The 23,428-nt window shown below is 44.6% G+C and overlaps 1 protein-coding gene across 3 annotated transcripts in view; it reads left to right on the plus strand.

Annotated features, from left to right (window-relative positions):
- PRPSAP2 (phosphoribosyl pyrophosphate synthetase associated protein 2) overlaps window positions 1-23,428 on the plus strand; it is a 51,668-nt gene that overhangs the window by 25,405 nt on the left and 2,835 nt on the right. For all 3 annotated transcript variants that reach the window (XM_082605284.1, XM_082605285.1, XM_082605286.1), the window contains 5 exons: window positions 1,126-1,241; window positions 8,850-8,905; window positions 17,845-17,993; window positions 19,843-19,913; window positions 21,078-21,224. In XM_082605284.1, the coding sequence (XP_082461410.1) occupies window positions 1,126-1,241; window positions 8,850-8,905; window positions 17,845-17,993; window positions 19,843-19,913; window positions 21,078-21,224 (539 nt within the window). The remainder of the gene's footprint in view (window positions 1-1,125; window positions 1,242-8,849; window positions 8,906-17,844; window positions 17,994-19,842; window positions 19,914-21,077; window positions 21,225-23,428) is intronic.

The following is a 23,428-nucleotide window of genomic DNA, read 5'->3' on the forward strand; positions in this document are numbered from 1 at the left end:
AGAATTATCAGAGACATTTCTTCATTGCTATGATCTTGGCTGTTTTAAGACTTTAAATTGATGTGAAAACCATGCATCTCTGTGTAAGAAAAGCCACCCAGTCTTTCCCTTCTGAGGGGGGAAACCCAGTTCTCCACCTCCTCTGAGTTTCCTTTACTCCTCGCAGGGAACACTTCACCTCTGTCACCACATGTGTAGGCGTTTTCTCTACACCTTGCAATTCTCCAGGGCACCAGCTGGGTGCCGTACAGTTTCACTCTGACACTGTGTACCTGGAGATGGCGTCCGATCCCACGGGTTAAGGGCTCAGTCCCACGCGCCTGCTCCCCTGACCCCCCCAGATGCTCACTGCAAGTCCAGGTTGTCACCTGTGCTGACCAGTTGGCTATAAGTCAGAGGTTCCCACGACCTCCTCTTGGGTTCGATTAATTTACTAGAACTCCTCACAGAACTCGGGAACACTGTTCTGTCACTATTCACCGGTTTATCATAAAACGACATGATAAAGGATCCTGGTGGGCATCCGGGTGGAAGAGGTGCGTGGGGCAGGGCATGGGGTGGGGCTTGTGCCCATGTTCACCCGCCTGGAAGCTCCCCGAAGCCCGCGCTGTTGGGACTTTATGGAGGTGTCCTCACAAGGGCGTGCTCGTTCATTAGCTCCATTTCCAGCCCGTCCCCGCTCTCGAGAGTGGGGGTGGGGAGCCTGAAAATCGTGGTGACCGGCCCCCATCCCGGAGCCCATCCTGGGTCGCCTCATTAGAACAAAAGATACTCCTGGTACTCTTATAACTAAGGAATTCATAAGGCTTTCAGGAGCTCTGTGTCGGAGGTGGGGTCAAAGACCAGATATAAGAATAAGAATGCCCCCGGTGCTCTTAGCACTGAGGGAATGGCAAGGGTTTTAGGAGCTCTGAGCTGGGAACCGGGGGGCAGAGACCTATATTTATATTTTCTTTTATCTTATAATCTCATTGTACTAAAAAAAAATAAAGATGCTGAGTTTTTGATGAGCAATTTTTAATAGTAATTTATTATATATGGTATCTTGTTTTATGTAGTACTTATTCATACAGTGCAACTGGTTATGAAACTATTTGTGTGTTTGTGTCTGCTTTATTTTCAAAGGTCTGACTCATCTTATTACTATGGATTTACACCAGAAGGAAATTCAGGGCTTCTTCAATATTCCTGTTGATAATTTAAGAGCATCTCCCTTCTTATTACAGTATATTCAAGAAGAGGTGAGCTAGCTCAAACTTTTTAACATTCTGTTTAAGGTTGAAAGATGCATTTCCATTTCCTTGGGCTGTCCATGAAGGATTAAAACTTGATGTATTCTGCTTAAAGTACTATTTACTTTATAAATGTAATTCAGTGTATTTTTTTTTCAGTCTGAAATTCTTTTCCCATTTAGCTTATTACAGAATACTGAGCAGAGTGCCCTGTGCTATACAGTAGGTCCTTGTTGGTTATCTATTTTAAATACAGTAGCGTGTATATGTCAATCCCAAGCTCCCAATTAAAGAATTTGAAAAAGAATAGATACCTTTATATGCATAACTGCCGTACACCTGAAACTAACACACCATTTTTTTTAACATCTTTATTGTAGTATAATCGCTTTACAATGGTGTGCTAGTTTCCGCCTTACAACAGAGTGAATCAGCTATACATGTACATACATCCCCATATCTCCTCCCTCTTGCGTCTCCCTTCCACCCTCCCTATCCCACCCCTCTAGGTGGTCACAAAGCACTGAATTCGGTGTATTTTTAAATTCTTAATCTGCTATTTATTTCTTTTGCTAAGCTGTTAAAATTGCTTTTCTTTTTTTTGGATCTCAGGTACCTAGAATCACCTAGTCGTGATTGTGACAAATATCTCACTGTCATCATTGGTCCATGGGTGGTCCTGGGCCTCTTTTATGTGTCCCTCTACCTGCCTATCTTTGTCCATCATCCATCTGTAGTCGTCAGCATCTGTGATCCTACCACCCAGCAAGAAAACTAGCATCATCATAATAACTTACGTCCACACGTGTGGTCCTTTTGTGTCCCATCCCCCTGCCTCCTTCCGCCCAAGGGAACCACTATCCTGAATCTTGTTTCTTCTTTCTCTCAATTTCCTTGGTTAAATTTATTCCCAGGTGTTTTATTTTTTGGCTCTGTTGTAAATGGAGTTGTTCCTTTTGGACTGTTCACTGCTGGTGAATAGAAACGAAACTGACTTTTGTGTGTTGATCCTGCACCTTTGCTGAACTCATTTATTAGCTCAAATAGTGTTTTGTGTTGTATGTGGATTCTCTAGGGTTTTCTACATGTAGGATCGTATCATCTGTGAATGGACACAGTTTGACCTCTTCCTTTCTAACTTGGGTACCTATTTTTCTTGTCGGACAGCTGTGGCTAGAGCTTCCAGTACAGTGTTGAGTAGCAGTGTTGGATGTGGGCATCTGTGTCTTGTTCCTGCTCCTAGGTGGAAAGCTTTCAGCTTTTCACTGTCAAGTCTGATGTGAGCTGTAGGTTCTTCATTAATGCCTTTTATTATGTTGAGGAAGTTCCCTTGTATTCTATTCCTAGTTTTCTGTTTTTATCATGAAAAGGTGTTGGATTGCCAGATGCTTCTTCTGCATCATTTGAGATGATCATGTGGATTCTTTTCCTTCATTTTATTAATGTGATGTATTACAGTGATTGATTTTTCTCATTTTGAATCACTCGTGTTCCTGGGACAAATCGGATATATGTAATTTTAATATAGTTACATTTGGGCTTCCCTGGTGGTGCAATGGTTAAGAATCCGCCTGCCAATGCAGGGGACACGGGTTCGAGCACTGGTCCGGGAAGATCCCACATGCCGCGGAGCAACTAAGCCCGTGTGCCACAACTACTGAGCCGGCGCTCTACAGCCCGCGAGCCACAACTACTGAGCTCACGTGCCACAACTACCGAAGCTCGCGTGCATAGAGCCCGTGCTCCGCAACAAGAGAAGCCACCGCAATGAGAAGCCTGTGCACCGCAACAAAGAGTAGCCCCTGCTCGCCACAACTAGAGAAAGCCTGCACACAGCAACGAAGACCCAACACAGCCAAAAATAAATAAATTTAAAAAAAAATATATATATATATATAGTTACATTTGTTATTCTTGGATATAATAGCATTTTTGTGACTCATTATTTAAGAAGCCTTTTTAAATGTTAACTTATAATGCACTTAGCTATTTTGCTTTTTTAGGAACTCTCTTCCTCACGTGAATTATTTGTCTCTTTAATAACTTTTACAGAGAACTCTTTTAACAGTATTTAAAAGAAAGCAGTTTGTAGATTTCTGAGCAGTTTCTTTCTGTCAAGAGTACAGGCCTTCCTCATCCTCCAGAAACTAACATAGGCCCTCAGTAGTGAAAATGGATTGAAGTATTTTTGAAAGGGAACACTAGAAAATATTCTACTTGTTTTTTTAAAGTTATGCACAAGAAACATACAAACTCTAATACATTCAAAAAACAATATGAATGTAATTTACCTGAATATGATTCTCAGTTGAGAGAGAAAGGGTGCAAGAGCGCAGCTCCTGTCCTCACAGGAGGAAGAGGGTCCAGGCAGAGGGAGGAGCGTGAGGGCAAGGCTGGGGTTCACAGAACATGGTCCCGGGAAGAGCCATCTCAATGATGCCTCTAGTTTTGGAAGAAATAGAGCAGTCAGTGTACACTTTTTTCTTTTTTATGTTATCAATTTATTTTTTTGGCTGCATTGGGTCTTCGTTGCTGCGCACGGGCTTTCTCTAGTTGCGGCGAGCAGAGGCTACTCTTCATTGTGGTGCGCGGGCTTCTCATTGCGGTGGCTTCCCTTGTTGCAGAGTACGGGCTCTAGGCACGTGGGCTTCAGTAGTTGCAGCACACAGGCTCAGTAGTTGTGGCTCGCTGGCTCTCGAGCACGGGCTCAGTAGTTGTGGCGCACGGGCTTAGTTGCTCCGCAGCATGTGGAATCTTCCCAGACCAGGGTTCGAACCCGTGTCCCCTGCATTGGCAGGCAGATTCTTAACCACTGTACCACCAGGGAAGCCCTCGGTATGCACTTTTATAGGCTAGTGTTCATCTTTTGGTCTGGGGGATGTTTCCTCTCAAGACGCCAGCAGTGCTGTGTGCTGACATCTAGATACGTACATGGCAAGAGCGCCTCTTGAGAGGCCCCTGTGGGCCTGGTGAGTCAAGGCCACAGCACCCTTGGCGCTGATCCAGAGGTCAGGCCAAGGTCATTGCCCTTCATGTAGGTGTCTGCCTCAGTGCAAGGCTGCCTGCCACTTGAAGAATCCCGTCTTAGGTTTCATTGTTGAAAAGAAGTTGGACCTGAACCCTCTTAAACTGCTCATGGTTCAGCAGATTAGGGAAGTGGGGTCCTTGTTTCTGATGGTAAGCTAACAGTGGTAACCTCAAATGTTTTAGTTTTAAATTCTCTGTTCTTCATTCATAGAGATAAATTAAAACAGCCTATAGAGAATGAAATACTATATGGGAGCTCACTGTTTACTTTTTTATGGTATATGTACTTGCTTTATGCCTTTTGTTTTCATGCACTGGAGTTTCTCAGGCAGGTGGTAGACTCACCACATTTTACTGAATCTAAGTTGCCGTCAGTTAAGGTTTATGTTATTCATGTCATCAAGAAAGAAGGAAGCACTGCCAGTCCTGCTGTGATGCGTTGCCTTCGTGTCACCTAGTGGCTCTATCTGCAAGCTTTGACACTGATGTCATCCTATTTGACAGCTCACCCTCTGTTTTTCTTGGGTTGTCAAGGGAATTTGAGCACTTTCTGCCAAAAGCGGGCATTCAGCTAATGGATGCTCATTGCCTGGAAACTGTTCTCCAGCCTTGGCCGTGTTGCTGTGCATGCGTCAAGCATCCTTTTCAGATTTAGTCCTTCCACAGCTTCACCTCCTGGCAGGGAGTCTTCCTTTCGTAGGTCCCAGAGAGCATTTGATTGTTGCCTTGCAAGAAAATATGGACTTGTGGTCATTCCTCCAGTGATGACCCTTTGATTCATGAATATGAAATGTACATCGTGCTGCCATCTTCCTGTGTCTTTCTGCGTGTGTGGTAACTTGTCATTTTAATACTGAATGATAGTGAGCTCTTTCTGGCGACATTTTATTTTATTTTATTTATTTATTTTTTTCTGGCGACATTTTAAATGTCAGTTAAGCCCAGCCCGGAGAGAACCAACAGTGCCTGTGATTCATGTGAATGGAGGACATAGGAACACCGTGGCCACCTTCATGCACGCAAAGGGGTGAAAGCACACGGTGCAGCTGCTGTTGGGCTGACAGCGGCTGTAAGGCAGCACTGAGTGTAAGACAGCCAAGTTGTAGACATAATAAAATATAACCCAAAAGAGGTTTGGGTATTGATTAAGTATAGTGCTTGCTTTTAAAATAATGACTAAGTATTATAGTGATAGTACTAGTAATCATTGGTCTGCACCGGGGTTTTTTAAGGAAATTATGAAGAGGGGAGGCTACCAAGTGTACTTTTGTGGTGTTTCGAGAGATCCCATCCCATCAGTTTTTAAAATAGGAACTTATAAAGTGGGCCTGTTTCTGATTCTTGAGTTGCTTTATTCCCCGCTTTGTTCTTCTTAGTGTCTTTATACCAGTTCACTCTCACTGTTAGAGAAATGAGATCTGGCAAGAAATGGAAAACCAGGGGCACAGGCAGGGGTGTAGCAAAGGAGTGTGGGTGTCAGGCAATTTGATTCTCTGTGGTCCCACAGTGGCCCTGGTGATGTTTTCCCTTAATGGTTCTGGGGAAATTACTGCAGGGTTTGGAAGTCAGACTCGCATGACATGTGGTGTGTTTTCCCCTCCACTTGATAAGATTTAATAAGAATAATCTTCTAAAATGTGAAAAATGAAAACTTATGTTTACAGTGGCAGTTAGGGAAATTGTGAGAAAAGTGATGAAACAATCAGCTTCCCTGGACCGCCAGCCTGGGCCCAGGCCCTCTGAAGGGCTCACCCTGGTTACCAGCTTGCATAGTGTCCTGAATCCTCTCAGACCTTTGCCTCTGATTTACCTCCCATTTCTGTACACCTAGTTACAGAAATTGATTTGTGGGGGCTTTTTGGAAAAAAAACAAAAAAACACATTGATATATTGTTTGGGTTGTTCTGTAACTTTTGTTTCCTTTCCTGTGCTGGTGTCTGGAGGTCTTTCCATGTTCAGCTATATGGGATTACTTCTTTCTTCATGATTGCTACATAGTACATGATCATCATTCTCTGGTGGTGTAAATGTTCTATCTGTTGTCAGATTGGCAGCCACACGTACCTGTTGAGTCCTTGAAATGTGCCTGCTGTGACTGGAGAATGGAATCGTTCATTTTATTTAAGTTTAATTAATTTAAATTAAAATAGCTACCTGTTTAGATGTTTAAAGCACAAGTTTAAATGAGCCACAATTTTTTCAGCCATTTCCCTCTTGCTTGGATATTAGGTTGTTTTAATTTTTCACTCTTTTTTTTTTTTTTTTTCCCCAGTACGCGGGCCTCTCACTGTTGTGGCCTCTCCCGTTGCGGAGCACAGGCTCTGGACGCGCAGGCTCAGCAGCCATGGCTCACGGGCCCAGCCGCTCCACGGCATGTGGGATCCTCCCGGACCGGGGCACGAACCCGTGTCCCCTGCATCGGCAGGCGGACTCTCAACCACTGCGCCACCAGGGAAGCCCAATTTTTCACTCTTTTAAGTGAAATATTTTATTTTCAAAATATATTTAAGTCATGTTGCATTGAAAATTCTTGTACCTGCCCTTCTGAGTACTTACGCAAGTCTTTTTCTGAGCTATATTAGGAAGTGGAATTGCTTAATTGAAAAGTATCTACATTTTTCGTATTTTAATAGATGTTACAAAAATTGCAATTGTCTGAAGGGGCTGTATTCATTTACACTTGGACAGAATTCCGCATGTAAAACAGTGTTTTATCTTTTTGCTGTGGTTTTGAAATTTCAGCACAATGTGTCCAGGTGGATCTTTTTTCCATTCACCTCACTAGATGTTCAGTGGGTCCCTTTCATTCTCTATGAATTTTGTTTGCTGTAGTTTGAGTATCTCATCCCTTCTATTTTTTCATTCCTTTCTTTGGGAACTGTTAGAAGTTGAAAATCTTGGATCTAGTCTGTATATTGTTTAACTTTTTTTTTCTTTTTTCAAGTTTTACATTCTTACATGCTGCCTGGTGGGAAAATTCCATGGCTTAATCTCACCCACGTTGTTTTTTTCAGCTGCGTCCCTCCTGCCCTTCAGCCAGCTGAGTTTCTTATTTGGACCATAATAACTTCCACCGTCTAGATTTCTTTTTGGTTCATTTTCATAACAACTTGTTCTTTCTTTATGCGTATGATTTCCTGTTTTGACTCCTGAGGAGAAAATAGACCTGCTTTTATTAAAGAGTCCTTTCTTTTAAAGTTTCCTTTTCTTTGCTCTTTTAACTGTTTCTTCATTTGTTATTTTTTCTCTTGGCTGGGTTTGGTGCTATTTGGTGATGTTTGATGAGGCAAAGAAGTGCATAAAGCAGTTTAGAAAGACTTCCAGCAAAAATAAGGAAAACGCCTAAATGAAAATATTTTTTGCTACTTTACTCCCTGATAATGTTGGATAAGTTAGGCTTTTTATGTGTATAGATGGATCAGATGTAGAGATTTCTTATCCATGTGGATATATCTATAATAGAGCCTTGTTCAAACTAATCAGTTTTTTTGTTTACTAAATATTGATTATTTAGTGCTTCCCATGTGCTAGGTATTGTACAAGGTGCTAGATGTTATTAAGTGCTTATATTAAAATTCATTGATCTAGCGTAATTGTGAGAAATCAGTGGGGATATATTTGAATGAAATAGTATAATTTAATGAAATGATTAGATTTTAAGAACATGATTTGAAAATATTGCCAAGATGAAATCAGAAACAACAAACTACTGCTCAGCTTAAAAGTAGTTCTGTCAGGCTTCCCTGGTGGCGCAGTGGTTGAGAGTCCGCCTGCCAATGCAGGGGACACGTGTTCGTGCCCCGGTCCGGGAGGATCCCACATGCCGCAGAGCGGCTGGGCCTGTGAGCCATGGCTGCTGAGCCTGCACGTCCGGAGCCTGTGCTCCGCAACGGGAGAGGCCACAACAGTGAGAGGCCTGCGTACTGCAAAAAAAAAAAAAAAGTAGTTCTATCTTCTAAACTCTCAGAAGTTGGTAATGGGTGTATCTTCAACTGTAATGATCCTAGTACAGATCACTTCAAATGTTTAAAGAACTCCAAAGTAGACTGATATTTTGCTTATTTTCTTAAGAGCTCTTAATATCTTTATGAAACAGTGCTAGGCGGGGGATTCCTTGAACAAATTGGTTTCTTCATTATGCTGTGACAGAGACACATTAAGTGGTTATTTGTTTGGACCGCACTTATTTGGAATTCAACAGGTGCCTTGAATTCAGGTTCGATGAACATCATCCTTGCCCGGTGAAATTACATGTAACTGGGATTCATGAGAGTACTTCCTGCTGACTTCATAAAAACATCTTTGCTGTCACATAGATATGAGCTAATTACTGATTAACCCTACTTTTTTCTTAAAATAAGTCTATGAGAGTCATGCCTTGATAATAATTTTTTTTATTCCTAGGTAGGCGTTTCTTCATCTTCTAAAGAGGAAATTTACTTTGAACTTTTTGTCGTTTTGGAAAACTTTGAAGTGACCGGATGACATTTTTGAGTCTGTTGGAATGTTCATTTTTATCAGTTACCGGGTATTGGTGTGAATAGCCCTGTGGAGACATGGCAGTAATCCCCAGCCTCTCCTCTGTCACAGATCCCAGATTACAGAAATGCAGTGATCGTGGCCAAGTCTCCAGCCTCAGCTAAGAGGTAGGTGGGAGCTCCTCCGAGCCACACCCGGGGTCCCAGCCCCGTCAAATCCCAGGTGCTCTGGATTCTATCTCAGCGGTTCCCACTGTGTCTCTTATTTTTTATCCTGTGAACTGATAGTTTAAAAGATTGTCTGCTAGCTTCATGTATTAAGTGATGATTTATTTTCCTCCCTTTTTTCCAGTCCCAGTCTGTGACTACCATCACATTTCTTAACAGAAGCTGTCCAGGGCTGGGGAATCCCAGCCCAGTGCTTAGGCGGCTGCTTGTTGTTCGTCTTCATATCTGCCATTTAAATTACCAGTGAATGTATTTTGAGGTTGTTTACTGCCTTTTATTCAGAGAACTCAGTAATTTATTATTGTATCCAGCCAAGAGGCTGGATTGGTATGTGTTAAAAGGTGACATTTTACAAAATTTACAAACACTACAAGGTGTGTAAATGGGGCAGTGCTGAGAGTTACATGTAACCTGGAGTAACTGATGAGTCAGGGGTACAGAACCTAAAGTTGTGTTTGAATTGAAAGGGTTTCACACACAGACACGCCTTGGAGATAGTGTGTTGGGTTCCACACCTCTGCCAAAGCCATATCACAGTAAAGTGAGTCACATGGATTTTTGGTTTCCCACTGCATATAAAAGTTATGTTTACACTATACTGTAGTCTAAGTGTGCAATAGCATTATGTATTAAAAACATTGTACATACCTTAATTTAAAAATACTTTATTGCTAAAAAATGCCAACCATCATCTGAGCCTTCAGCGAGTTGCAGTCTTTTTGCATCAAAGATCAGTGATCACAGATCACCATAAAAAATTTAATAATAATGAAAAAGTTTGAAATACTTTGAGAATTACCAAAATGTGACACAGAGACATGAAGTGAGCAGATGCTGTTGGAAAAAATGGCGCCGATAGACTTGCTGGACGGAGGGCTGCCCCAGACCCTCAACTTGTAACAAGTGCAATGTCTGCGAAGTGCAGTAAATCGAGGTCTGCCTGTACTAATGTCCCCTGGAGAAGCCGCTCCACTGGGGAGGGAAAGAACAAAATCAAACGTAGGAATGAAGGCTTTTTCTTAAAAAAAATTGAATCCCACAATTGAATACCTTTGCTCCCTGGATCACTGTTGAGCCCATGGCGTGAGAGAGCGGAGGTGCCTCCATCCTGTACCCACTGTTGTTAATGTGGAAGGATGAAGGACAGCTTGCACGTCGTAAGCTGTTGACTTCACAGGTGTTACAGATAAGTGGTTTTCCATTACAAAGTAGGAATAGCAGTTAGTATATTAAATAAAGTTGGCATTTGTGATGAAGCCATGGAGTTGCCATGTTCGTGGGACCAACCTCGCAGTCAGCCAGGGCTGTGCCCGCACAGGCTTCCTTCAAGAAGCTCTGTCATGGAGCTTCATAGTGTCCATTTGATTAAGTCAGGTAAACCGGGACTCATGTGGAACATACACATTTCAAACAGCCTTACCAGAGATTTGTGCAAAGGCTGGATTAATGCTAATTTAGTAATTTCTTTTTCTCTTACATGCTTTTTTAAATTAAGTTGAAAATCACATAACATACATTTAACTTTTTTAAAGTGTGTAATTCACTGGCATGTAGTGCATTCACAGTGCTGTACAACCACCACTTCTCTCTAGTTTCAGAACTTGCTCTTATGCCAGAAGACCACCCCGTACTCACTGAGTGATCACTCTCAGGTCCCTTCTCCCCCATCCCCTGCGGCTGCTAATCTGCTTACTGTCTCTGTAGATTTACCTCTTCTAGATATTTCATATAAATGGAATCCTATAACATGTGGCCTTTTGTGTCTGATTTCTTTCACTGAGCATAATGTTTTCAGGTTCATCTATATTGTAGCATATATCAGTAATTCATTCCTTTTTATGGCTGAATACTATTCCGTTGTAGGGATGTACTACACTTTGTTTATCTGTTCATCTGTTGATGGGCATTTGGGTTATTCCCACCTTTTGGCTGTTAGGAATAGCAGTGCTGTGAACATTTGTGTACAAGTGTCTGTGTTGGCATGTTTTCATTTCTCGTGGATATATATCTAGGATTGAAATTGCTGGGTCATATAGTAATTCTATGTTTCCATTTTTGAGGGACCACTAAACTTAACATACCCCAAACTGAACTGCTCTTTGCCCCCAAAAGCCTGTGGGTTTTGGCTGGAGTAGCACAGTTTTTGTCTTAAAGTTTCCTGGCTTGTGAGGCTGCCCCTTTCTTGGTCTGGCTTTTGTTTGGGCACAGCTGTGAGCCTGGGGTAATGAGGCAGAAAGACAGACGGGAGGACCCGCCACTGTGTGTTTCCTCTCACAGGTGAGACACATCAGGGAGGTGAGGAAACGGATCCAAGGTGATTCTGCTGTGTTGTTTACAGGAAGGTAGCAGCACAACTAATGACTTCTTTTTTTTTTAATTTATTTTTTATTTTTATTTTTGGCTGCGTTGGGTCTTTGTTGCTGTGCACGGACTTTCTCTGGTTGCGGCGAGCAGGGGCTACTCTTTGTTACGGTGCGTGGGCTTCTCATTGCAGTGGCTTTTCTTGTGGCGGAGCGCGGTCTCTAGGCGCGCGGGCTCAGTAATTGTGGCTCGCAGGCTCTAGAGTGCAGGCTCAGTAGTTGTGGTGTACAGGCTTAGTTGCTCCGTGGAATGTGGGATCTTCCCAGACCAGGGCTCGAACCCATGTCCCCTGCATTGGCAGGCAGATTCTTAACCACTGTGCCACCAGGGAAGCCCCAGCTAATGACTTCTCAGAATGTCTTCCCCACCAGTGATTCTGGGATTTGGGCGTGGGCCGAATAGGCTTGAGGTTGGCTTGCCCATTCAGTCCGTCTTCGCTCGGTACGTGTGTGCTGTGCCAGCCGTTTTCCAAGGGGTGAGCAGTAGAGCCCGCTCCTCCCCTCTGGGGCTCGCAGATCACCCCGTGTGCTGTTTGGCCAGTAGGTTGTTAGGTAGGTTGGGATGAAGGATCCAGCCTCTTTTTCCCGCCTTCTGTAATGGAGTCCTCATAGGTTACACTGCATTCAATAAATGTTTTAGGACGGAGATGGTTGCCTCAAAGGGGATGAGGGTATAAAATAGTGTAGTTATGGCTTTTGCACTCCACATTGAAGGTGTGCTGAGCGCTCTTGGTTGGTAGCACCTGCCATGGCATCTCCCACAGCGCTGTGCTGTGATTTCCCCTCATTTTGATGTCCTGATTTGCATACTCATCCAGAGTTAGGGCTTGAGATGGCATTTCCAGCTCAGCAACATGCCGGTTTTGGTCTGATTGTTTCCGGCTTCCTCCTGCAAGTTTTTTATTTGGCGCCTCACCTTAGAAAACTGTTACAGTTCATTTAAGAGACACCCTAAGGCAGCAGGAAGATAGTTAAACTAGGAGTCAAGAGACGCCGGCTTCCAGCTGGTGCCTACCCAGTCTTTGTGAGAGAGCTGAGAACCACGGTCCAGGCTCCCTGCAGGCCTCCATTTCCTCGTCGGCAGAGCGGTGGGGTGACGCCTGCACTGCTTATCTTACAGAGCTGTGCGCGCCGAAGAAGGCGGGAGAGACTTCACAGATTGAGCAGCACTGTGTGCCCTGCAGTTCTGCAGTTGTCGGTGGAGTTGAGGGCAGACCTGTGGTTGTGTAGCCCTTTGGCAGTGAGCTGTTGTCTTGAATAAAAGAGGTCATCTGAGAACATAATGTTGCTTTAACAAGAAACAGAACTTGCTTTAATGAGCAAGTGTTTGGAATTGTTTTCCTAGAATAATTGAGTGAATAGAAAAAAAAAAGTCTGAGATCCTGTGTTTTGTTCTGACCCATGATGTACATTTACCCTCATCATTGTACAACCAGAAGCGAGACTGAGTTGCTTTGGAATTCCTCTGTGACCGTCAGTGTCTAAAGCAGTATGACCTACCGGAACCATCCTGATTCCTTTTTTGGAATCAGGTGGGAACCCAAGTTACGTTACTGTTATATGAAGTATCAGAAACTAACATCATTGTGCAGGTAATGCTTTTATTTATCTTGAAAGTATTGTGGTTTATAGTTAGTAGTGTTATAGTAGGTTAGTAGTGTTGAAGCAGCATTATTCTAGGAATTGGCAAACCTCTACGAATTCCCGATGGAAAAAGACTTCCTTAGAGGATAACTGAGAGCTCAGGACTTTTGACAGTAATCTTGTTTGTGAAGCCAATCTTGGATTTGAAGGAGCACTTAATCTCTGTGGTGCTGTGAGGTTAGCGTGGGGCCAAAGCCAGTGAAGGCTCTGCCATGGTCTTTGTCTGAACATATCTTTTTCTGAGGACATCTTTAAAAACTGTTTTGAATTTTTTTAAGGGTGAATTTAAAGTTATGCAAATACTACATCTTAACTGTTAGGATCTTTAACAATTTTTATTAAAAATATTCTCCCCCTGGGGCTTCCCTGGTGGCGCAGTGGTTGAGAGTCCGCCTGCCGATGCGGGGGACGCGGGTTCGTGCCCCGGTCCAGGAGGATCCCACATGCCGCGGAGCGGATGGGCCCATGAGCCATGGCCGCTGGGCCTGCGCGTCCGGAGCCTGTGCTCCGCAACGGGAGAGGCCACGGTGGTGAGAGGCCCGCCTACTGCCAAAAAAAAAAAAAAAAAATTCTCCCCCTGAGACTCTCCCTCTTTTCCTTAAGTAAAAATATTCACACACACACACAAAGATACACTTTTCTGGATCAGGTTATGCAGTACAGCTCTGCTCCTGTGAAGTCTGTTGTCTTTTCCTTGGAAATATAAATTAGATTGATTGTAGGAAGGGCCAGACCAGTAGACGTTTCTTTATGTGCATTTGAGATTTTTTCAAAACCACAGAAGACTTAACTGCATGTGCTGCGTAATGACATCTTCTACTGAGGGAGGAAAGTGTAACTTCGTAAGAAAGTAATTTGCAATGGATGTAGCATCCATTTAAATTTCTTGAACTGATTGCAAACACTGTGACAAAACTCTCTTTGGTCATGGAGTGCAGACGGGAAACCTGGCACAGGGGAGATTCTGTTCCACCAGGGAGCACAGTCGTGCCTTTAAGCACCTCCCTGTGGCATTGCAGTGCCTTGGCTGTGTCTAGTGCAGGTAGTCCTGATGATGGGGTTCTGTTAAATCCCTAATTTATGACCACAGCCCTTGTTTTTGTTTCTTTTTAGCTGCTCTTGTGGGCTGTAAGGAACTTGTTTTGATTTTTTGATGTTTGAAAACCAAGGTTGGGAGAACTTGTTGGATCTTTAAGCACTTAAACATTTTTTTGTGCACTAGGTGCTGAAGACGGAAAAAGGAGTAAGACCTCAATGGTGAATTCTACCAAACATTTAAGGGGGAAATAATGCTAACTGTACATAAACTCTTCCAGAAAGTTGAAGAGCTAGTACTTCCCAGCTCACTTTATGAGGCATTCATTACCCTGATAGCAAAGCCAGACACAGACATTACAAGAAAAGAAAAACAGATCAATATTCCTCATGAACCTAGGTATAAAAATTCCTGGGCTTCCCTGGTGGCACAGTGGTTGAGAGTCCGCCTGCCGATGCAGGGGACACGGGTTCGTGCCCCGGTCCGGGAGGATCCCACATGCCGCGTAGCAGCTGGGCCCGTGAGCCATGGCCGCTGAGCCTGCGCGTCCGGAGCCTGTGCTCCGCAACGGGAGAGGCCACAGCAGTGAGAGGCCCGTGTACCACAAAAAAGAAAAAAAAAATTCTAAGCAAAATTTTAGCAAATTTTATCTAACAATATATAAAAAGGATAATACATCATGACCATTTAGGAATAAACTAAAAAAGAAAAACCATATGATTATCTCCGTAGGTGCAAAAAGCATTTGATAAAATTCAGTTTCTCTTCCTGATAATAACTTGAAGCAAACTAGGAATAGAAGGGAACTTCCTCATCTGGTAAATGGTATCTATGAAACACCTACAGCTAACAGCACAATTACTGTGAAAGACTGATTGCTTTCCCCTAAGATCAGGAGCAAGAAGAGGATGTCTGCTTTCCCTGCTTCTGCTCAACATTGTATACTGGAGCTTCCGGCTAGTGCAATTAAAAAAAAGAAAGAAAGAAAAGAAAAGGAATCCAGTGTGAAAAAGAAGAAGCAAAACAATCCTAATTTGCAAGTGGCATGATTATTTATGTAGCAAAATCTGATGAAATCTGTAAAGATGCTGTTAGTACTAATAAGTCAGTTTAGCAGAGTTGCAGGATATAAGGACACTGTCCAAAAGTCAGTTGTCTTTCTGTATACTAGCAATGAACAACTGGAAACTGAAATGAAAAATAAAACCAAATAGCATCAAACTAAGTGAAACACTTAGGGATAAACCTGAGGTGTTCAAGACTTGCACACTGAAAAATATAAAACATTGCCGAGAGAAATTAAAGACCTAAATGAATGGAGAAATATACTGTGTTTGTGGCTTGAAGGACTGAATATTGTTAAGATAGCGTATCTCCTCCCTACATTGGTCTGTAGAATTGACACCATCCCAATCAAAATGTCAGCAGGCATTTTTTTATAGAATTTGACAAGCTGATTCCAAAATTCATATGGACATGCAACGAAACTAGAATAATGCCCCCTCGGGGGGGGAAAAAAAACTTTGAAAAAGAACAAAGTTTGGAGATCTAACACTACCTGAATTCAAGACCTGTTATAAAGCTAAAGCAATCGTGATTGTGTGGTATTGGAATAAAGATAGAAAAATAGGTCAGTGGAACAGAATAGAGTCCAAAAATAGACCCACAGGTATCTGGAAGACTGATTTTCAGCAGATGTGCAAAGGCAATTTAATGGGGAAAGGCTAGTCTTTTTGATGTTTTTTTTTTTTTTTTTTTTTTTTTTGCGGTACGCGGACCTCTCACTGTTGTGGCCTCTCCTTTTGCGGAGCACAGGCTCCAGACGCGCAGGCTCAGCGGCCATGGCTCACGGGCCCAGCCGCTCCGCGGCATGTGGGATCTTCCCAGACCGGGGCACGAACCCGTGTCCCCTGCATCGGACTCTCAACCACCAGGGAAGCCCAAGGCTAGTCTTTTTAACAAATGAAAAGTGTTGGAATAATCGGATGTTTGTGTGCAAAATAATGAATTTTGAGCCATATCTCACATCATTTTTAAAAATCAACTTCAAATGAATCATATACCTAAATGTAAAACCTGAAAGTATAAAACTTCTAGAGGAAAACAGAGGAAAAAAAAATCTTTGTGACCTTGGTTTAGGTAAAGATTTCTTAAATATGACACTAAAAGCCCAACTGATAGGAAAAAATGGTTAAATTGGATGTCATGAAAATTAAAACTGCTCTTCAGAAGACATCATTAAGAGAATAACAGGAGAAAGCGCAGATTGGGAGAGAATATTTGTGAAGCATATGTCTGATGAAGGACTTAAATTCAGAATATATAAAGAATTCTCCAGACTTACTAAGAGAACTAACAACCCAACTAAAAAATTGGCAAAAGAGAAACAGACCCTTTACCAAAGCATATATATAGGTGGCAGATAAGTGCCATTTTTCATGAGGGTTCAATGCAAACTGAAACCACAGTGACCCACTGCATACCGCTGGGATGGGTACATTGAAACGTCTGACAGCGGCCCGTGCTGGAGAGGGCGTGGAAGAGCCAAGTGCTCACACATGGCTTGTGGGCGTGTGACAGCCACTTTGGGAAACGGTAATGTGTGATCCAGTCACACCAAGGGAAAAGGAAACATGAGTCCAGACGGATTTGTACATGAGTGTTCACACGGTTTTGTAACAACTCATGACTGGACACAACTCAAAAGTCTATCCAGGGACTTCCCTGGTGACGCAGTGGTTAAGAATCTGCCTGCCAGTACAGGGGACACAGATTCGAGCCCTGGTCAGGGAACTAAGATCCCACATGCCGTGGGGCAACTAAGCCCATGTACTACAACTGCTGAGCTCAATGAGAGAGCGAGCCCACGTCCCGCGAACTACTGGAGCCTGCGCACCACAACTAGAGAAAGAAAACCCACACGCCACTACTAGAGAGAAGCCCATGCCCTGCAAAGAAAGATCCCACGTGCCTCAGTGAAGATCCCGCATTCTGCAACTAAGACCTGATGCAGCCAAAAAATAAATGAAATAAATAAGTAAACAATAAATCTTAAAAAAAGTCCACCCACAAGTAAATGGACAAATAGTGATAGACCCACACCATGCATGGACTGTTACTCAGCAATGTAAGGGATGCTCTCTTGATGAATGTGTGATGTGGGTGAATCTCCAAACTGTTATGCCGAGTGAACAAAGTAAGACAAAAAAGGACTACAGACTCCGATTCCACTTACGACATTCTAGAAAAGGTAAAACTATGGTGATAGAAAGCAACTCACTGGTAGCTGATGCTGGAAGGAGAAATTGCAGAGGGGCACAGGTGATGTTTGGCAGGGGTAGATACTTTCAGTGACTTGGTTGTGCTGACAGTTGTACGGATATAGAAACACATCTGAGCTTATGAAATCATATGGTTTAAAGTGTGAACAGTGTCTCGTATCTCAGTTACACAACAAAACCTTGATGCTTCATACTCTGATGAGTAGTTAGTGCACTTTGTATCATGTGGTTGGTTCTCACTGTTAACTAGGTAGATAGGTAGAATTAATTAACAATTCCAAGTGAGGAAACGGAGGCTTAGAGGAGGTGAACTAACTTATTACTTACACGGGCTCACTCGCTGGCCAAGTGCACACCAGGCCCGGCTGCCAGGGGGATGTGTGGTCATGTGGGGTCTCCACACTTGGTCTTGGATTCTGAGAGTCTAAGGTTATTCATTCTCCTTTTTCATTAACCCTTTTGGAAATTACCTTTTTAAAGTTCCCGTGATGTTTCTCCGTAGATGTTATCAGAAACCAGCTTTGCGTGATTGTGAACGGGTCTCCTGCTCTCCTCCAGGGCACAGTCTTTTGCTGAGCGCCTGCGACTGGGCATCGCAGTGATTCACGGAGAAGCTCAGGACGCCGAGTCCGACCTGGTGGACGGGCGGCATTCCCCGCCCATGGTCAGGAGCGCTGCCGCCATCCACCCCAGCCTGGAGATCCCCAGTAAGTGAGCTGCCCCCGGGTCGCTTTCCTCTTTGATTTTAAGGCTGACTTAATTTTTTTTTCGAATGTAAAGTGTTACTTCTCTTTTTGTTTTTTAAATTGGCAAAAACTGATACCTTTCGAGGCCTGGCTGTGACAAGTGCACTTCTGGTGGCCTCTTAGAAGCCGTCTGTCTGGTCATACCAAGACCTATGCACATGCTCAGTTTAGACGCATCTGTGGGACATCAGGGATTTCACTTGTTCATTCAGTAACATGTCCTAGAGTAGAGTAAAGTTTAACACAAGCAGAAAGCTTTTGGTGCACAAGTTATTCACTGTAGTGTTATTTCTAATGCAAAATATTGGAAAAGTCTAAATGGTTCACTGGAGGGCTGGGCTTGGTGAAGAATGTCGTATCAGCACAACTCACTATGCGGCCCTTTGAAATAATTAAGACTCTGTAAACAAGAGAAAAATTTATGGAATGTGTGTGAATAAGGCAGAATACAGGAGTGTAGGCCTGTCTTTTGCCCGGGCCAGGAGGGAATATGAAGGATGAACGTGGTTGTGACTGGGTGGTAGAGTTATGCATGAATTTGTTTTTGTTTTTAAGAAACTTCCCTCAAGCTTTAATAACATCTTTTCAGTTAAAAAAAAATACTGCTTTTGTTTGAGTCTGCTGGGGAGAAAAGACTTTTCCTCTACCCTCTGTAGCTTCAGTGCTCAGGAGGCTGCAAGTAAAACTGACAAAAGACAGATCAAGAAGAGAAAAGATAGATTTTAAGAGGAGGTTGGAGTTCGGGGCTTGTATATGGTCTTCATAGGGGAAGGGGAGTGGAGGAAGGGCGCTGCTGGGAGGGCCAGTGGCTCGCAGGGAGGATGGATGGGAGAAAGGACAGTGCGTGACAGTGTCTGTGTAGGAGTGGTGCCGACTTCTGGTCTGGGTGATGAGAGCCAGTCTTCCTGCTGTCGTTGCTGGGGGGGTGGTTTAGGACAACTGAATTCTTTTGAGTTCTTTTGGGGAGCTCTGCTTTTAGGCAGATAAGGGACTTCAGGAATTCAAATGCCTTCAGCTTAAAATAATTTTCATGCCACTGTGGTGTATTCTGGACCCTTTCGGGTTCTCACTTTGCCTAGGAGTTTGCTCATTTATAAGCAAAAAACCTCAGAGAAGGAAATACGGTCCTGGGATGGCCATGAAGGAGCAAGATTGCAGCTGGGCCTTGTGGATCCCGGTTAGCTGAGGTGGACGTTGAAGGCATTCAGGCATGGGTTCAACTGGGGACAGGATGGCAGAGGCAAAGGCTGGGCTTTGTGTGTGGCCGTGGGTGGCCAGGAAGGATGCCACCCTGACCACCGAAGCTCCCTGGAGGGAAGACATGGGGATAAGGTGGCAGCAGAACGCTCCTGAGGGCAGTGAGTCCCTCGCGTTGCTTTTGCTCTTTGGGGTCCTTTGCACTTCAGGGTCACTTTATTTCTGCAAAAAAAGAGGTTGGGGTTTTGACGGGGTGCATTGAGTCTCTAGATCACTCGGGGAGCATTGCCGTCTTAACAGTACTAAGTCTTCCTGTCCGATCTGGATGCCTTTTATTTCTTTTTCTTGCCTGACTGCCCCGGCTAGCACATCCGGTGCTCTGTTGAATAGCAGTGGTGAAAGTGGGCATCCTTGTCTTGTCCCTGATCTTAGGGGAAAGGTCTTTCATCACATACGACGTTAGCAGTGCTTTTTCCATAGTTGCCCTTTATCGGGTGGGGGAAGCTCCCTTCTGTTGCTGGTCTCTTGGGCCTCTGTCATGAGACAGTAACTTGCTGAGGCCTCGGCTTGGCTCTTAACCGAGAAACGTGTGTGCGTGTTTTGTCCTGGGCAGTGCTGATCCCCAAGGAGAAGCCCCCGATCACAGTGGTCGGTGACGTGGGAGGAAGGACCGCCGTCATTGTGGTACGCAGGCCTCTCTTCCTGTCCCTCTGTCGCGCTTGCCGCTGGTGCTTTGCTGACCGGCTTGCCGGTCATGCTGGGGACGGTGCCAGGTAGGTCTCACGGGCGCCTGGTGCTGAATGTCTACTTTGGTCCAAAACCTGAGACTCGCCAGGTGACCCACAGCTTCTGTCCAGCTTGCCTACAAATCCGAGGCTCCCAGGACCCCCCTGGACTGGAGCATTTGCTAGAGCAGCTCACAGAACTCATAGAGACACTTAGGTTCACCAGGTCGTTAAAGGATGTGACAGAGGACACAGATGAGCAGCCAGATGGAGAGAGAGAGGCACAGGGCAAGGCCGGGGAGGGTCCCCGTGGAGTTGGGGTGCATCACCCACTCGGTGTGGAATGTTCACCCACCTGGTTCGCTCCCCGAACCCCCTGCTACTGGGATGTTATGGGGGCTTCTTCCTGGAGGCCTGATGGATCATCAGTCCCATTTCCAGCCCCCTCCCCTCTGTGGAGGAGTTGGGGCTGGCCGTGCGGGTGCTGCAAATTCCAAGCTTCCCTGGTCTTTCTGGTGACCAGTCCCCATCCAAGAGCCCACCCGGAGTCATCTCATCAAGAGGTTCCTCTAGTGCTCTTACCGCTAAAACATGTAAAAGGGCTTTAGAAGAGACCAATGTATATATTTTCTATTAACTCATACTGGGAGTCTGTGAGATTAGAAACCACTGGACTGAGTATTTTGTTAAAATAATAATTATTATTATTTTTCCCATTATAAAAATATATGGAAAAAACACATTTCCCATCCACCCAGTGCAGAAAATTTAGAAAATAAGGAAAAGTAGCAAGAAAAGAGGAAAGAACCACCTAGAGTCAAAAGCATCTTCTAACAGGTGCTTTACTATGCATTAAAAAAATCTAGGGTGAGTATTTCTGGAGCACCTGCCTGGTGGGGTGTAGCTCTAGACGGTAGGGATAGAGAACTATAGGCCCAGGGCGCCTGTGCTGCACTGTGGGAGGCCTGGAGGGAATGCAGTGGGAGCCCAGTGACCTCGCTGTCTGGACACGTCAACGTGGACAGCAGGTGTGTCACAGTAGAATTAGTCCAGCCTTTTTCCCCGTGGTCTAGACCCACCTTTACAAAAGTGTTCATGTCTTTTGCTGAATCTGTAATGCCAGGACGACATCATTGATGATGTGGACAGCTTCCTCGCTGCAGCAGAGACCCTGAAGGAAAGGGGTGCGTATAAGATCTTCGTGATGGCGACTCACGGCTTGTTATCCTCCGACGCCCCTCGACTGATCGAGGAATCTGCCATTGATGAGGTAACAGAGCCGGGCTGAGTGTGGCCACAGCTGCCTGGTGCCCGTGCCCATCCCGACCTGTGGTCACGGGAGCAGGTGGAAAGCTCTGTAGTTCAGAGTGGGTTCTGTTTGCGTGTCACTGCCCGCAGCCTTTGTGTTCTGCCCGTGGCAGTGGGTGATAGTTTTAGTGACTCTTGTAAGTGGAGCCCCTGGCCCTGAGGGCACTGCCTAATGCTGGGCACATGCCGTCCCTGAGCTCCGGCACAGCCCTGCAGGGAGAGTGAGAAATTGTGCACCAGAGAAGTTCAGTGACTTCTTAAGGCCAGGCAGCTACAAGCCCAAGCTCGTAGGGTTCAGACCCTAGTTTACCCGATGCTAAAGCCCAGCTCTCTTCCTGGTACAGAGGCCCGTGCATGACGTCGGGAGAGGAAGGCACACGGGGCCACCTTCCTAAACTGCCTGCAGCTCCCAAAGTGGCTGAAGTGAGGCCAGCCAGGTTTCCTCGCCCTCCTTTGTCCACCCCTCATTCCAGGGGCCAGCTAGCTGCGGGGGTTGATTGTGTGAATCACGTTTTTATTATCTTTTAAGAAGCAAAAATGCTGTCTCCTGTATATTCCTGGGTATTGAATCTTAAACTAGTTGGACTCCTTTTACTTTTCTGAGGCCCACACTTTTCCTCTTCAGCAGTCAGTCTCCCTGAGCCTGGCCCGATACTCATCTCTGATGGGTTCAGGATGCTTTAGCACAGAGAGAAAGCCAGGCTTGTACGGCTTAGCTCGATCTGGCCTCCTTTCTCTGCTGCACGAAACACACATAAAGCGGAAAGACTTCAGGCCCACAGCAGTGCTCACTGGTCTGTCTGCATGGCACTAGGCGGGGTTCTCGCGGGTGCTGTGTGTGGGCAGGTTAGCAAGAGCGTGTGGGCGGCTGCTGCAGCCAGGCCCTCGGAACAGAGTGGACTTTGGAGAGGATGCATGAAGCCCCGGACGCAGAGGTCGCACATCCTAGGCCAGCAGGGGGCCTCTGCAGGGGCCATGGGGGCTCAGTCACTGATACCCATACCGGGGAGTCGGGTCGGTAACTGATGGATAAGCTGGGTTCCATATAAACCTGTAGACAAAGCACAGTTGCCCAGTAGATGATAAAGCTATGAACAATGTAAAAGTAACAGCAGGATCGACAGGGTAGGAGGTGGGAGAAGTGGAGAGAGGCTGATTTCCCTGTGTTTCAGAAGAGGAGTCAGTAAGGAGGGCTTGATAAATCAAGATTTGAAGTGTTTTTCTTTTTGTTTTTTTAATTAAAAGTAGTTAAATGAAACATCCAGAATAGGCCTCTATAAAGTCAGTAGATTGGTGGTTGCCAGGGAGGTTTGAGGAAGGGTGAAATGAGGAGTGGCCGAAGGGGGTACAGCGTTTCTTTTGGGGGAGATACTAATCACAGCTCTGAGTATCCTGAAAGTCATTGAATTGTATGCTTTAAATGGGCAAATTGTATGGTATGAATTACATCACCAAAAAGCTGTTATTTTTAAAAGTGGTTAGAATACATTTGGAAAATTCATTCCCGACTGAGGGTGGTTATCTAGTGAGAAAACTGACCCTCCAGGGTGACCAGGTGGTACAGTCCCTTCTGGGGGCACCGGCCCCAAGGCATTGTGCTCAGAGCCGGTGCAGCCCTGCCTGGGGTCGCCCTTCACACTGATGCCGTGTGGATGGAGCAGAAAATTCTGTGTTTGATACCAGTGGGTAGGTGTTTTTCCTTTGGGAACTGTTCTTTTACAGGTCATGAGACTTACATGACCCTTCATGTTCCCATGTTTGCCTTAGTTACCAGGAAGGTCAAACAGAAAAGGAGTCACACAGTAATTATGATGGTCTAGGTTTTCATGGCCCTGCTGCTGGTTCTGAATGATTCCCGATCGTCCGTCTGTTTCAACAATCTCATGGTGTATGTACGTTTTTTTATTATAAGCTGTCTTGAGGCTTATTTTGGAAGTAGGGAGTATGTATTATAAATAATAACTTAAAAATATTCCCATCTGTTTTTTTAAGAAGGCTGAGTATTTATTTTTTCCATTTGTAGCTGTTGAAAAATGCTTGTTTCCCCTTTTTTGATTTTCATCAAATCTTTTTAAAATAACAGCTTTATTGACATATACAGTAGTCCCCCCTTATCCACAGGGGATGCCTTCCAAGACCCCCCCAGTGGATGCCTGAAACCGTGCA

Source organism: Mesoplodon mirus, assembly GCF_964341445.2.
Source record: "Mesoplodon mirus genome assembly, chromosome: 18".
Taxonomy (NCBI): domain Eukaryota; kingdom Metazoa; phylum Chordata; class Mammalia; order Artiodactyla; family Ziphiidae; genus Mesoplodon; species Mesoplodon mirus.